Source organism: Oratosquilla oratoria, chromosome 15 (genome assembly GCF_046742065.1).
Source record: "Oratosquilla oratoria isolate Oo_2021 chromosome 15, ASM4674206v1, whole genome shotgun sequence".
Classification (NCBI taxonomy): domain Eukaryota; kingdom Metazoa; phylum Arthropoda; class Malacostraca; order Stomatopoda; family Squillidae; genus Oratosquilla; species Oratosquilla oratoria.
The window spans coordinates 66523272-66540587 of NC_134791.1; the positions used below are offsets into that span (position 1 = coordinate 66523272).

A 17316-nucleotide genomic window follows, 5' to 3' on the forward strand; every position below is an offset into this window, starting at 1 on the left:
AATTTTATGTTATCTGCTGAGAACCGAACCCGGAACAGTCAAGGGTCTTTTATTAACTCATGTTGGTTACTTCACCAAAAACAGCTTTCACTTCACAGGTGTTCAACTATGGAACTCACTACCAATGTCCATTAAGCAGTCAAATAGCAAGGTTACTTTCAAGAAAAAAGTCAAGGATTACTATATGTCTCAGCTATGGACTGAGAACAGCCTTGATTTTATGTACTACTACCCTAGTGAGGGGTACCAGACTCCATGAGTAATACCATCCAAATCTGCATTCACTCATAACTGTTATAACCTCCCATTTTGTCCTTCAGAGATTTAGCATGGTATATGTCAGAAATTTACACCTCAGTAGGAGTTGGCTAAATGTTAATTGCAATAGATACATATATACAATTCAACTTACTACGGCAGCTTCACTGGTCCACGAGGGTTCTGCATAAATTATTTAATTTTGTATGGGTACTTCCTTCTATATAGTGTAGTGTAAATGTCAGAGAGCAGGGCCAAATCAAACAAGTTTAAAATACAATCTAATAATTAGCAATCAGTCACTCACACCAATAATTAATAAAACAATTATATATATTCACACACACATACACATCATCGCACTAATCACCCTGATAAGACCAAGATTGGAATATGCAGCAACGATATGGTCACCAAGTACAAAAAAATGTATAAAAAAACTTGAAAGAATACAAAGAGCAATTACAAAACTGGCACCAACGCTCTCAAAACTATCATATGAAGAGAGACTAGGAAAACTTGAACTACAGACACTAGAGCAAAGAAGAGAGAGAGGAGATTTGATAGCTATTTACAGAATCATGAAAGGCATAGAAATTACTGATAGAGAGAATCTGATAAAATGGGATGACAGAAATACAAGAGGACACGGAAAGAAAATAAAAAAAGACAGCTATAGAAGAGACTTGAAAAAGAACAGCTTTCCTCACAGAGTAATAAACAGTTGGAACAAGTTAGATGAGAAAGTGGTGTGTGCAAAAACAATACATGAATTTAAAAATAGTTTAGATAAAATGAGATATGAAGATGGGACCCCACGAGCATAGCTCCCCTTCCCGTAAAATACAACTAGGTAAATACATAGCCAATCTCGTAATGAGTTCAGATTCTGATGTCACTCGACTAAAGACAGCAGAATCTCACTGGCGGGGCGACAGCAACCAGCACTTCACAATGTCCCCAATATTCAAAATGTTCAAAACTATCATAACTGTCACAGAATACATTGTCACAACTCTAGCAGATACAACTGTTGCGAGAGTCAATGCTTCATAAACTTCTTCCAGCCGTGAGTATCCATCATATCCCGAATTAGCATCGACGACACCTATCACTGAAGGGGGGTGGAGGGAGATTTACTCGCCAAGTTGAACGATTAAGCGAAGTGACTTGTCCAGCCTGCAGCTCCTCGCCGACCGTACTTCTTCCACTGGTCCAAGCTCACCCAGACAATTCGATGCAGAATGAAGTCATGATGGTGATGCAGTGATACACCAGCTAGGCTGTATTTTTGCTCCAGCAGTCCTGACTTCCACCAGCTCTGTCTGTCGACTGTTCCCTTATCGTCCTTCTCTCTTCCTCCACTCTTCGCGGTTTGGAGTTTCGAAGGTTCAGAGTTGGTATTTGTCTTCAATCTTGGTATTTGAAGCTTCAGAGTTTCGAACTTCAATTTTGCAAGTCGGTAATACTCTTCCAAACCACTCAGTTCCCTCCAACTGTAATTGATTTATTAGTTAATCAGATGTTTATGTATATGTATAATTCTTCCAAAAATTTTGTGAGTCACAAGTGATGTGACAGTATAATGTATAATGACAGTTTGATGTTCAAAACTGGTTTCCACCTTTGTTTTGCTTGTCATGGTATGGTATATGTCTCAGGTATGGTCCAAGAACAGTTATGATCTGATCATAATACAAACCTGGTGAATCAGGACACCAGGCAACAAGGTATTTGGACCTTTCATTTGATCTCCTTGTTGTTTTACTCATATGAGTACTGGTCCCCTGTACCCTACTTCTGGTGCCTCAGGTTATAATGTACTACTTCCTAGTGCTCAGACTAATGTGTAATTGCCCACTCTATCCTGAGGTACAGGTAAATTTTGGAATTAATTAATAGGTGACCCAAGCTGCCATGTAGCATTCACTATAACAACATGTTGATATTGTTGATGGCCTGCTACCTTCTATCCCGTGGTACTTGATATTTACTCTTACCCTGGGATGGACCCCCCTTTATTGTCCTACACTTGCTGCTACAGCTGTAGAATAATGTGATATATCATTAATGGTACTACACTGATCTGGTACTCATACTGTTTTGGTCTCAATATCCTATGTGTTACGAACATTTTAGTAATAGCAGATCTATAATAATGTTTATGTGTCATATGTGTACTGATTGGTATTGCTCATGACTGTCTCTGGTCCCCTTAACCCCTACGTATGTTGTCTGTGTAACTTAGTGTAGAAAAACAGTCTAATGAGGATCACAGTGGAAATAAGCTTACATGCTTTTTTGTGTTATCCTCGGCAATTGTAATTGTTACTTTCAACTATGTGTTCATTTCATTATATGAACTTCATATATATTGATTCAATGCCAAATAAACTTATTATTATTATCGGAGCTAGTACAGAACCTTGTGGGACTCCACTTATCATTTCTTCCCAGGTTAAGTTTTTGTCTCTAACTACCATCCATTTCATAAACATTCCTTGTACATCTGTTGTTTCAAGTTTTCTTATTTAGTTTTTTGTTTGGTATTTTTATACCCCATCTGGGGTATTGGCTGCATGTTATTGTGGCAAAATAGCATGCAGTTGATACTTTAGGGTCTATGTGGGGCGCACCTACGGACCAGAGCCACCCATCATTTTGTCTATGATAGAGGAAAACTCTGTTCATAGAGAAATTATGACACTTTTATACTACGACTGTACCTCCGTTATGCTTTCCCCCAACCCCTTGTTGCTGTCCTGTACCATTTCTCTGAGTATTCATTTTCTGTTTTTGCCGACCCTGTGGTGGGGGAAGAGAATACTACCACCAAGTTTTCCCACTTCAGTCATAAAAGGCGACAAAAAAGGGACGGGGAATGGGATTAGGAGTCCTACTACCTGTAGCCCCAAAAGGGGACATTTCTAAAAACAAAAGAATAGGCATAAGAGGGTCTGGGAGTTTTCTAACCAGTACCCTAAGGTTTGGGTCTTTTAATGTGCGTGGATGTGGTACAGATGAGAGTAAGAGGGAAGAGATAGGCAGTATGTTTGTGAGAAGAAAGATGGATGTACTGGCTTTGAGTGAAACTAAATTGAAAGGAAAGGGCAACTGTGAGTTTGGGAGTGTAGCTGGGAGGTACTCAGGAGTAAAGAGGGGACGAGGGAGAGAAGGGGTGGCTATACTAGTAAGTGAAGAGATAAGTAAGCGGGTAGTGGAGTGGAAGGAGGTTTCATCAAGGTTGATGTGGATGAAGGTGAAGCTGGGAAGGGAGATGTGGGTTTTTGTAAATGCGTATGGACCTGGTAGTGAGAAGAGCGTAGAGGAAAGAGAGGCTTTTTGGGTAGATATAAATGAGTGTATAGAGGGATTAGGGAGAAATGTCAAAGTAGTTGTATTGGGAGACCTTAATGATAGGGTAGGAAATGAGCCAATAGACGGAGTGATTGGGAAGTATGGAGTTCCCGGTAAAAATCATAGTGGATAAATGATGGTGGAGATGTGTCTTGAAAGAGAGTTGATGATAGTTAATACAGTATTTAAGAAGAAAGTCAAGCATAAGTACACATGGGAGAGAGTGGTGGTAGGGGTGGCAGATAGAGCGGTAATGGACTATAAAGTGGTGGCCAGGAGTATGGTAGGAAGAGTTAAGGATGTACATGTTCCAAGGGGAGAGAGTGGAGGAATATCAGATCATTTTCTGGTGGAAGGTAAAACAAGAGTGGAGAATAGGTGGAGAAAGAGGAAAAGGGCAGAAGGTAGGGAGGTACTTAGAGTGAACTGCTTAAATGAAGAAAAAAAGGAGAGTGAGTTTAAGAAGAAACTGAAAGAGGAGTGGGAGGGATTGAAGGATAGAGTAGAACTAGGAGTGGAGGAGGAATGGGGATGGTTCAAGGAGGGAGTCATAAGGTGTACAAAGATGGTGTGTGGAACAAGGAGGGCGGGAGAAAAAAGAAGGGTAGTGAGTGGTGGGATGAGGAAGCAAAGAAATGTGTAGAAGAAAAGAAGCAGGCATTCATAGATTGGCTGCAAATTAGGACGAGGGAATCGTATGAGAGGTACAAAGTAAAGAGAAAGGAAGCTAAGCATAAGATAAAGGAAGCAAAGAGGAGAGCGGATGTGAAATGGGGAAAGAGTATGACAGAAAATTTTGAAAGCAATAAAAAGATGTTCTGGAAGGAAATTAAAAGAGAAAAAGGAGGCGAATCAAGTAGAGAAGAAAAGGTAAAAGGTGCAGATGGAGAGATGATAATGGAAGAGAAGGCAGTGAGAGGAAGGTGGGCAGAGTATTTTAGGGAGTTGCTAAATGTGAAGGATAGTTGCAGTGGGAAGCGCTAAGAAAATTAGAGTGATGAGTGAGGAAAATGGAGGAGAAATAGGGAAGGATGAAGTGAAGGCAGTTAAGATGATGAGAGCATGTAAGGCACCTGGTCTGGATGGATGCCATGCAGAATGTCTGAAGAAAGGAGGTACAGTGATGGTGGACTAGCTGGTGAGGTTATTTAATGTTTGTTTGAGAGAGGGTAGAGTGCCAGGGACTGGAGGAGTGCCTGTATAGTTCCACTTTACAAGGGAAAGGGGGACAAGTGTGAGTGTAGTAGTTACAGAGGGATCAGCTTGTTGAGTGTAGTTGGGAAGGCATATGGGAGGGTCTTGATTGAGAGGATTAGAAGAGGAACAGAGAGAGTAATTGGTGAGGAATAGTGCAGGTTTAGGACAGGTAGGGGTTGTGTAGATCAGATCTTTGTGGTAAGACAGATATGTGAGAGGTGCCAAGATAAGAGGGAGGGAGGAGAATGGAGGGGAGTGGAATATATAGGAAATGGAGTTGGTGGGAGTGGTTTCTATGCCTTTTTCTTTGTGGCTACCCCCCATGTAGGGGAAAAAAGCCTTTGGTATATGTATGTATGTATGTATGTATTTTTATCAAATGCCCTTTGTGAATCTAGAAAAGCACAATCAGCCCATCCATCCCTTTTTTGTATTATGTCTATTAGCCTTGAATAAAAACAAATCAAGTTGGTGGCACAAGATCATCCTTGTCTAAACCCAAATTGTTTTGGATTCAGTGTTTTATTTTCATCCGGATGTTTAATATATCTGCTTTTGATAACTTTTTCATATATTTTAGCTATTGTCTTTGTAAGGGAGACCGGTCTATAGTTTGTTGGGTCTTCCTTATCTCCCCGTTTATATATTGGTACAATATTTGTAGTTTTCCAGTCGTGTGGTACCTTTCCTTCCTTGAGTGAACAATCTATTATTCTAAATATCTTGTCTGCTAGCTCATCTATACATTCTTTTAATATCCAATTTGCAATTCCGTCCAGGCCGTGTGATTTTCTGACATCAAGGGTTATTATTTGGTCCCATATTTCTTTTTGTGTTACAATTATTTCTTTCATCAGGGGGATCTTTCTACCTTTTCTTCTTCCCAATTATGCGCATTTTATATTGTGAACAGACTTAAAGCGTTTGTTCATAACCTCTGCCATTTCTACATCATCTGTATATTCCTCATTCTCTTGATGCAGTTTCACTATTTCTTGTTTATTTTTCAATTTACATACATATACCAAAGGCTTTTTCCCCCTTACATGGGGGGTAGCCAAAAAGAAAAAGGCATAGGAATCACTCCCACCCATTTCATTTCCCATATATTCCACTCCCCTCCACCCTCCTCCCTCCCTCCCATCTTTGCGCCTCCTGGATGACGGATCATCCCTGCATCCTGTCCACCGCCCTGGGTCAGAAGCAGTATCGCAAGACACAGCACATCCACAGCAAGGCCACTTCATAAATTCGGTGACCCCCCCTCTCCGTCCCCTCATGCAGGAAAGGAGAAGACGGGGAAAAAATCCCTTTGGGCTGCGTCAAATATTTTCTCATACATACTTCCTCACCCGCCATCCCCCACCCACTTTCCCTCATGCATCACAGCCTCATCTATACACAACCCTTCTCCATTGACCCCTATCTTCTGTCCTCTCCCGTCCTTCCTCTACAGACATTCCTCTTTTTTGTAAAGCCCCTTTCAACCCATCCATCCACCTCATCCTAGGACGCCCCCTCATATTCACTCCTTCCACCTCTGCCTTCCACACTTCTTTTACTAATCTTTCTTCACTCATTCTTTCCATGTGTCCAAACCATCCTAATATTCTTTCATCAACCCTATCTCCCAGCTCCTTTTCCACCCCTGTTCTCCTCCTCACCTCCTCATTTCTAACTCTATCTAGCCTAGTAACCCCTATCATACTTCTCAGACATTTCATCTCAAACACATTCAAACTCCTTCTCTCTTCCTCTCTCATGTTCCATGTTTCTGCCCTGTACATTGCTGTTGGCACAATCACTCCTTCATATAACCTCCTCTTAGCATCCATTCCCAGATGTCTATTCCTCATTACACTTTTTAATCCACCAAAGCATTTACTCGCTTCTCTCAATCTACATTCTACCTCCACCCCCACTCCTCCCTTTCCTGTCACATTTGCACCCAACTATCTGAAACTATCCACTTCCTCCAGTTTCTCACTCTTAATATCACTTCCAACCTACCGTCACCCTCTCCCCTTGTACATCTCATCACCTTACTTTTGCCCACATTTATCTTCAGCTTCCTTCTTTCGCACACCTTCTCAAACTCTGTCACTAACTTCCTCAATCCCTCCTCTGATCCTGCTACAAGCGCAGTGTCATCAGCAAACAACAGGTGGCTCACCTCCCACTTTTCTCCATTTTCTTTTATCATCTCCAACCCCCGACCCACTACCCTTGCATTCACCTCTCGCACCACCCCATCCATGTAAAGATTGAACAGCCAGGGCGACATAACACACCTGACAAAGTCCCACCTTAACCTCAAATCATTCCCTCTCTCCATTTCTAATCCTAACACAAGCTCTACCACTCTCGTAAAAACTCTTGACTGTTCTTACCAGCTTTCCTCCTATCCCATATATTTGCAGTACCTCCCACAGTGCCTTCCTGTCTACCCTGTCATAAGCCTTTTCCAGATCCATAAAAGCCCCAAAAAATCCTTACCTTTTCCTATAGATTTCTCACATAACTGTCTTACCACAAAATTCTGATCTACACATCCCCTACCTGTCCTAAAACCACACTGTTCCTCACCAATTACTCCCTCTGTTCCTCTCCCAATCCTCTCAATCAAGACCCTCCCATAAGCCTTCCCAACTGCACTCAACAAGCTGATCCCTCTGAAACTACTACACTCACACTTGTCCCCCTTTCCTTTGCAAAGCGGAACTATACAGGCACTCCTCCAGTCTTCTGGCACTCTACCCTCTCTTAAACAAACATTAAATAACCTCACCAGCCAGTCCACCATAACTGTACCTTCTTTCTTCAGACATTCTGCATGGCATCCATCCAACCCAAGTGCCTTACCTGCTCTCATCATCCTAACAGCTGATTTCACTTCATCCTTCCCTATTTCTCCATTTTCCTCACTCATCACTCTCATTTTCTTAGCGCTTCCCATTGCAACTACCTTCCCCTCCCTATCCTCCTTCACATTTAGCAACTCCCTAAAATACTCTGCCCACCTTCCTCTCACTGCCTTCTCTTCCATTATCATCTCTCCATCTGCACCTTTTACCTTTTCTTCTCTACTTGATTCGCCTCCTCTTCCTCTTTTAACTTCCTTCCAAAACATCTTTTTATTACCTACAAAATTTTCTGTCATACTCTTTCCCCATTTCACATCTGCTCTCCTCTTTGCTTCCTTTATTCTATGCTTATCTTCCTTTCTCTTTACTTTGTACCTCTCATGCGATTCCCTCGTCCTAATTTGTAGCCAATCTATGAATGCCTGCTTCTTCTCTTCTACACCCTTCTTTGCTTCCTCATCCCACCACTCACTACCCTTCTTTCTATTTCCTCCTGCCCTCCTTGTTCCACACACCATCTTTGTACACCTTATGACTCCCTCCTTGAACCATCCCCATTCCTCCTCCACTCCTAGTTCCATTCTATCCTTTACTCTCTCCCACTCCTCTCTCAACTTCTTCTTATACTCATTCTCCTTTTTTTCTTCATTTAAGCAGTTCACTCTAAGTACCTCCCTACCTTCTGCCCTTTTCCTCTTTCTCCACCTATTCTCCACTCTTGTTTTACCTTCCACCAGAAAATGATCTGATATTCCCCCACTCTCTCCCCTTAGAACATGTACATCCTTAACTCTTCCTACCATACTCCTGGCCACCACTATATAGTCCATTAACGCTCTATCTGCCACCCTTCCAGCCACCACCCTCTCCCATGTGTATTTATGCTTGACTTTTTTCTTAAACACTGTGTTTGCTATCATCAACTCTCTTTCAAGACACATCACCATCAACTCTCCACTACGATTTTTGCCTCAAACTCCATACTCTCCAATTACCCCATCAATTGGTTAATTTCCTACCCTAGCATTTAGGTCTCCCAATGCAACTACATTGACATTTCTCCCTAATCCCTCTATGCACTCATTTATATCTACCCAGAATGCCTCCCTTTCCTCTACGTTCTTCTCACTACCATGCCCATACGCACTTACAAAAACCCATATCTCCTTTCCCAGCTTCACCTTCATCCACATCAACCTTGATGAAACCTCATTCCACTCCACTACCTGCTTACTTATCTCTTCACTTACTAGTATAGCCACCCCTTCTCTCCCTCATCCCCTCTTCACTCCTGAGTACCTCCCAGCTACACTCCCAAACTCACAGTTGCCCTTTCCTTTTATTTTAGTTTCACTCAAAGCCAGTACATCCATCTTTCTTCTCACAAACATACTGCCTATCTCTTCCCTTTTACTCTCATCTGTGCCACATCCATGCACATTAAAAGACCTAAACCTTAGGTACTGGTTGAAAAACTCCCAGACCCTCTTATGCCTTTTCTTTCTTTTTTTAGGAATGTCCCCTTTTGGGGCTACAGGTAGTAGGACTCCTAATCCCATCCCCTGTCCCTTTTTTGTCGCCTTTTTACGACTCAAGTGGAAATACTTGGTGGCAGTATTCTTTTCCCCCACCACAGGGTAAGCGAAAAAAGGAAAAGAATATTCAGAGAAATGGTACAGGACAGTAACAAGGGGTTGGGGGACAGCATAATGGAGGGACAGTCGTAGTATAAAAGTGTCATCATTTTTCTATGTACAGAGTTTTCCTCTATCACAGACAAAATGATGTGTGGCTCTGGTCCATAGGGGCACCCCATATAGACCCTAAAGTATCAACTGCATGCTATATTGCCACAATAACATGCAGCCAATACCCCAGACGGGGTTCAGTCCAGAGACTGATTTAGGTTGATCCTTACATTTATCTGTAGAATTCACATACCTGTAGAATGATTTAGGTGGATCCTTACATTTATCTATTATGTCTTTTTCATAGTATCATTTTTCTTCCCTGCATATTTTCACATATTCGTTTCTCAATTTGATATGTATTTGCCACTTACCCATATATATATATATATTTTTTCCATCTTTTCCAAGCTTTATCTCTGTCTTTTGCCTCACTACATTTTTTGTTATACCAGCACTCAATGTACACCCTTTCCTGCTTCTTCTTTGGTATGTATTTATGTATTCCTTCTTTATAAATTTCTTTTGATATATTCCATTTCTCTTCCATCTTTGTTTCTTCATTAAAGAAGTTTTCCCAGTTCACTTTTTAAAAGAATTTTCTGAGTTTCTCAAAATCCGTTTTGTTGTACATCAGTCTTCCTTTTCTATGTTTCTCATTTCTTCCCAGATCAATTTCCTCTTGTAGTTCAAACTTTATTAATATGATGGCAGGTTCAATGCTTCTAGTATCTCTTCATATGGATTATTCACAAAGCTGGGAACTAATATAGTTGCTGTTCTTTGCTATCTTTAATATATCTTTCACTTTATGTGAAGCCTACACCTCCATTGCATACTCTAATAAAGGACTGATCAGGCATTGTATGATATTTTCCATTATCTCATCTATGTGTATAAAATGTATTATATTTGACTTCAGATTCTACAGTACTGTATTTTTAAAAAAAGAATAATGATAATAGTTCAAAGAATAATTATTTGTACATACATATACCAAAGACTTTTCCCCCCTTACAAGGGAGATAGTCAAAGTCAAAAGCATAAATCCACTCTCAGCCATTTCATCCCCACATACTCCACTCCCATCCATCCCCTCCCTCCTTTTTTTTTTTTTTTTTTTCCTGTATCTTGCCCACTGCCCTGGGTCAGAAGCAATGTAGCAAGACACAACACATCCACAGCAAGGCCACTTCATTTAATTGGTGACCCCCCTCACCATCCCCTCGTGCAGAAAAAGAGAAGAAAGGGAGAAATCCCTTCAGGCTGCATCAAAATATCACTCACACATATTCCCTCATCCTCCCATCTCCCACCCACTCCCTTCTATGCATCCTCCACTCACCCCTATCTTCTGTCTTCTCCCCTCATTCCTCAACAGACATCCCCCTCTTTCCCAATGCCCCTTTTACCCCATTCATCCATCTCATCCTTAGCTGTCTCTTCATGTTCACTCCCTCCACCTCTGCCTTCCACACCTCTTCAAAAAATATTAACTTGCCATTAAATTTTTCAGTTGACATGAACAGCAGTAAACGGGAAATTGTGAGGAAGAAAACGAGTCAGTATCTTGTGAGAGCTGAGCAGCTGATGGCTCGGTTAACACGCAAGGATAAGAAGAAGTGTGGGGTATGGTTGAATATGTTTTCATATGTAGATATTTTTGTGATTTATATGATGTTGAGTACCCTTTTTACATACATTCTTAACAATGATTCTTAATTTATTTGAAGTTGAAGGCAGGAGTGGGGGTGAGTGGAAAATGGCTTGGTATAGATGATACTTTGATGCAAGAAAGGGATGGGGTGGGGTGGGGGGAAGGGAGTGGTTATGTGTGAATGATATTTTGACACAGCCTGAAGGGATTTCTCCTCATCTGCTTTTTTTCTGCACGAGGGGACAGAGTTGGGGTTGTTGATTAAGTGAAGCAGCCTTGCTGTGGATGTGTTGTGTCTTGCTACATTGCTTCTAACCCAAAGTAGTGAGCAGGATTCATGGATGATGGATCATCCATGAGGAGCTAAGATGAGAGTGAGGAAAGTGTGGTGGATGGGAGTGAAGTGGGTAGGAATGGATATATGTCTTTTGACTTTGGCTAGGCTACCTCCCTTGTAAGGAGGAAAAAGCCCTTGGCATATAGATAGATTAATGTTCATGATTTATGATGTGACATCGTCCTCACAAAATACTTATTATCATGAAAATTTCCTTTGGTTTACAAAGGATTACAAAGGAAGAGCATGCCAACAGGAGAACTTTTATTAAGTAGTCATGAACTATTTTGATTTATTCACCTTACTTTTCCTTCATCACTATCTATAAACCAAGGGCTTCTTCCCCCTTACAAGGGAGGTAGTCAAGTCAAAGGTATGCACCCACTCCCACCCATTCCACTTCCATCCACCACCCTTGCTTCCCTCTCATTTTAGCTCTCCTGCCCACAGCCCAGGTCAGAAGCAATTCAGCAAGACACAGCACATTCATAGCTAGGCCACTTCACCTTATGGTGAATCCTCCTTCTCTGACCTCTCAGGCCGAAAATAGAGAAGACAGGGAGAAATCCCATCAGGCTGCATCAAAATATCATCAAAACACAACCATTCCCCACTCCCCCCATCCCCCACTCTCTCCCTTCCTTGCTTGACATAGTCAATACACTATACATTTCATACTACAGTCAATAAGGTACAAATTTACCTTTATTGTGAATTGTTTGACCCATGCAGCATTTATAAAACTTCATACGTATGCAACAGTATCACAGGTTATTTGATTTCTGATCTTTTGTTCATTGTAATCACCACTGACTTCACACAGTTATTTTTTCTTTTAGGACAGTTCTTTACATTCCTCTTTTATCTAAATTTCACACCACATAGGCCCAATGATGGTTACCTTCACTGGTGGTCTTGCAATATGTAGGTTAGAGAGAACCATCTCCTTGATGACCATCTTCAAACTCCATCAACATCCTTGCCTCTATCTGGAGGTGTAACCCCAATGGGCTGAATCTCAGTCTCTGGACTGAACCCAAAATCTCTCCCCATCAACTTCAACTGGAGTGCCTTCACCTTTTCACATAAATAGAGACTGGTGATTTCTGCCTTTCCCATACCATGATGTAGAAAATCCCACATATCTGAAGAATTTGAAAAAATGCTGTTTTCTATACAGATGCATAAGGTCCTGGGATAGCCTAAAAGATGATATAGTCCATCCTAGAATCCAACATGAATTCAAAATGAGGAACAAAAGAAACACTAATATCTGAACCATAGGGCAGCTGAAGCAGTTTGAAAAATTAATTTTGTGGTTACAAGTGGTTATGACTCTTGTAATAGATTAGAATACATAGAAATATAATGAAACTGTATTTGTTCAGGATAGCACAGGGATCCTGGAGGTCCCATCTGCAAATATAATTTGTGATTCCACCACTCTAATGCTAAACATGACAACAAGTTTTATTTGTGACACATGAATTTATATCAAAGCATGTTGATTGGAAAAGAGCCCTATTTGGAACCATACATGAATTTGAAGCTATGATAATTGGAGAGTATACAGGAAAGTATACATTGTAGTATAATCATAGTATACAGGAAAGGAACACTGCTCATTCAGTCCCATCTCCTACTCTCAGATTTATCATATCCAGCCTCAAATTCATGTGCAGTTCCAACTTAATCTATATCCTCAATTTCCACTTATTATACTTATATTTATATTTATGTATTGTTCCAGCTTGGGCTATATCACCTAAGCTGTTCCAAGTGATTTATGCATCTAAATGGAAAAATGTATTTCTTCACATCCTTTAGACATTCAGTCTCCCATAATTTGTTCTCCTTTCCTGTATACTCAATTAGGTAAATACCCCAGTACATACATACTCAAACAGATTTCCAGGGAGCCTGGAGGGGGCGTAATGAAAAATGAGGAAATTGTAAAGAAATGGAATGATTTTGTGAAAATTTACAATATAAGAATGGAAAAGTACGTACTGAAGATGAGTGGGAGAGAAGTACAAAGGACTGGTTCAATAAAAGATATTCATTGGAAAAACAAAAAGGAGACAAGCTCTGGGAGAGGTAACAAAAAAGGAAGAACTAAAATGACAAAAGATGAATAAAGAAAAATAGAAAATATACAACAATACGAAGAGAAGAGAAAAAGAGGGATATAATTGACAAGTGTCAGGACTAACCTTAATTGTTCTTGAGTCTTGTAAATGGTCAGCTGAAGCATAGAGAAAGTATATTCAACTTGAAAATGCAAAAAGGCAAGCTAAAGTAATGATGGGAAGTTATCAGTCAGTATTCAGTATGGATGAGAAGTTTGAGGGACAGAAGGGTTAAGAAAATGAAAATGCTATGAATATCACAACAGTGGAAGTAAGTGAAGTGTTTGAATTACTCAAGAAATTGGAAGTTAGAAAGGTTTCAGGGCCTGATTGGATCTCAGATTAGATACTAAAAGGGTGTAGAGAACAATTAGTAGATAAATTACCATATTTTTCGGACCATAAAGCGCGGGCAAAATCCTTAAAATCGGCCAAAAAAAGAAAATTCCGAAAACTTCGACAGTTTTCGGGTCCATGCCACCGCATTCATTCACGCTATCATGGCTATGACATGATAGCGTCCACAACACAGACAGCCATTTTGCATTGGTCTTGTCTCGCTCCACTCAGACTGTAGTAATTTGGGTATTTTTTTAGTTTCGATCATGGGCACAATACAGGTAGTCGTCGACTTACGACCAAGTTCGGTTCCGACAGACAGGTCGTAAGTCGATCTGGACGCAAGTCGGACTTTATATATATACAGTATATATTACCCTTTAAATATTATTTTTGTTAGTGTATGCATGTATATTCTATATTATATTTAGCATACTGAAATAATCTTAGCATCTTTGAACTATGTTGTATAGTATTTTTTAAACCTTTTTTATAATTTTATCTGATTTTCTTTGAGAAACGTAGCATACTGAATAAAATCCTATCATCTTTGACCTATGATATTTAATACTGCATTTTTTAACATTTTTATTATTCTATCATCAGACTTTCTTTAGGAAACGTATGCATACTGAATAAAATCTTATCATCTTTGAGCTACGTTGTTTAATATTCATTATTCTTTTTATAATTGTCGTTAGGAAACGTAGCCTATGCCTACGCATACAGAATAAAGTCCTGTCATCTTTGACCTACAAATACTTTTTTGTTGGTTAAATTAAAATCATTGTACTGTATAATTTACATCTTATTAATTGCAAAACATTAAAAATACTAAATGCAAGGCAAAATTAGGAAAAAAATTATTTCAAAACACATTCTTTTCGTTTACGTACTGTACCGAAAATATTGTTATCGACAACAGACTAGGCTTAAACAAAGTTTACTGTTACATTTTATTAATTGCAAAACATAAAAATACATAATGCAAGGCAAAATTAGGAAAAAAATATTTCAAAACATTCTTTTCGTTTACGTACTGTACCGAAAATATTGCAAAACATAAAAATACAAAATGCTGTACCGAACATATTATCGACAACAGACTAGGCATAAAAAAGTTTTACTGTTACATTTTATTAACTGCAAAACATATTGAAATATAAAATCCAAGGCAAAATTGAGATCCTCTCTTTGTCTTTTAAAATTATCGACACTGTAGAATGTGATAACTGAAGTTCACATGCTATCACAAACTTTCTTCCCTCCTTCATAATGTTCTATTACTTTCATTTTCGTGTCAAGATCAATAACCTTTCTTTGTTTCTTGGCAGGCTTGGAAATATCGAAAGATAATTTTCTTTTAGACATCTTCATGGGGGTTTGAAGCACAAAAAATTTAAAGATATAATCCTTGTCATGAATGAAGTCAGAAATACCACATGCTCCTGAATGAGAGGGAGGGTGACGCTGCCGGTAACCTGCCAAAACTATCGTACTCGCGTCTCGCGGCGTGCAAAGTAATTGTACTGCACTGCCAGGCATAACATTGCAATTCTATTACTCTATTAAATGTTAAATATTATTGCACTATCTCGTGGTCGTAAAGTCGATCAGCCGTAAGTCGCATAGGTCGTAAGTCGACAACTACCTGTATAGCAATATAAGATTAATTATTAATTTTGTAAATTAAAATGTACCAACGTAATATACTAATAAAAGAAGTTGGTAGCATAGGATCGGGATGCCGTCTCTCACGACAACAACAACAAGGACGAGCCGGATGACATTTAATTTGCAGGTAATGATTTATTAAACACAGGTTAGATTAGGTTAGACGAATTTGTCACCCTTTCATTTCTTCGACGTCGGCATCTATCATAACAAACATGGCGTACCATTCGTCCGACACGACTTCGTTAGTTATGAAATCCGTTTCAGCAATTTTTTTGTTTTTTATTTCCGCTCACAAAATTGCATGTTACGTTGATACATTATAATTTACAAAATTAATAATTAATTTTCTATTGCTATATTGCGCCCATGGTCGAAACTAAAAATTTACCTTCATTTGTAATCTTGTGTTTTTAAGTGAACATGTTTGTTGTTTTATAGGGGTATTGGCAGGGCAGACCGTCCATGGAGGTGGTCTGATTTCACTGACCAAAATAAAAAATATGTCATTTATTTTTGTAATTTTGCTAAATCCCAACCGATTTTTCTCATTCAACAACGAAAATGTTCAGTTCTGAATGCACTCACATTTGCATGATTATCCGATGACGAGACCAGGTTAGCTAGGTCAACATGAAAATGGAATTCCTGATATTTGAGCTGAAGTAGTTCTCATGGCATGCAGAAAGTTGCTGTGAGTACAATGCAATTTGAATTATCCATCTAGCTGTCCTAGTTCTCTAGATATTGCATTTTGAAGGGAAAATTGGGCCAAAACGTGTGGTCTGACTAATCGCCGATCAAACGTAAACAATGACGGTTTTTACTGACAGGCACAATTTTATATAAGAATTTAGCACATGGTTGAATTATTTAACCTATTTTCTTTAGAATGTGTGATTTCCATGTAATTTAATCAAAGAATTACGTTTTTATCCTCTAAAATTACCCACCACAGCTACGAATACCGTCAAATTACATGAAAATCACACAATTTAAAGAAAATAGTTTGAATAATTCAACTATATGCAATCTATTACACTAATAACACAACAGTAACAAACTTAATAGTGTAGCTTAATCCATACCACCAATGATCATAGATAGCGGGCAGGACGAATCATAGCTGTGGTCCGTAATATTACGGAGGATAAAAACGTAACTTCTCTTTGATCATATTACATGAAAATCACACATTTTAAAGAAAATAGTTCAAATAATTCAACTGTAAGTCTATTACACTAATAACATAATAGTAAGAAACTTAATAGAGTGAAGTTTGATTCATACCACCAGTGATCATAGATAAGATGGCGGGATGGACGTTGATGTTGTTATCCGATAATCCGACCCAATAAAAAAAAAAAAAAAACTAATTAGTACCACCGATTTCTCAGCTCTTCCGTAACACGATGCCTTTATTTTGGTATTAGAATAATCCGCGAGACTAGTAGTTTTCGTTCATTTTGGTCAGTTGCCAATACACTGAATTTATTTAGCTCATTTTTTACACTGAAACATAAACCAATTTTTGATTTACTGCTGAATGCAAGCCGCCATGTTTATCTTATGTTTTTATGTACCGACATGTAACTGATGATGTAATTGTTTGAAATTTACTACGATCGTAGTAAATACTCTCGCATAACATTTGTATGAATGAAATTTCACGCGGTATGTAAATTTGGCCGTTTGCATGGTGTGCACATAAAATGTCACACTATTGTGCTCGTCATCGACGGTGGCGCCTCTGGTGGTGTTTGACCTACCTAACCAGGTGCGCCTTATGTAAGGACGGGGAATAGCAAATTACGGG

The 17316-nt window shown here is 39.3% G+C and overlaps 1 protein-coding gene across 2 annotated transcripts in view; it reads left to right on the forward strand.

Annotated features, from left to right (window-relative positions):
• Positions 1–17316, forward strand: part of LOC143033487 (ribosomal protein S6 kinase delta-1-like) — a 329868-nt gene that overhangs the window by 166780 nt on the left and 145772 nt on the right. For both annotated transcript variants that reach the window (XM_076198986.1, XM_076198987.1), the window contains one exon: positions 10881–10993. In XM_076198986.1, coding sequence (XP_076055101.1) covers positions 10881–10993 — 113 coding nt within the window. The remainder of the gene's footprint in view (positions 1–10880; positions 10994–17316) is intronic.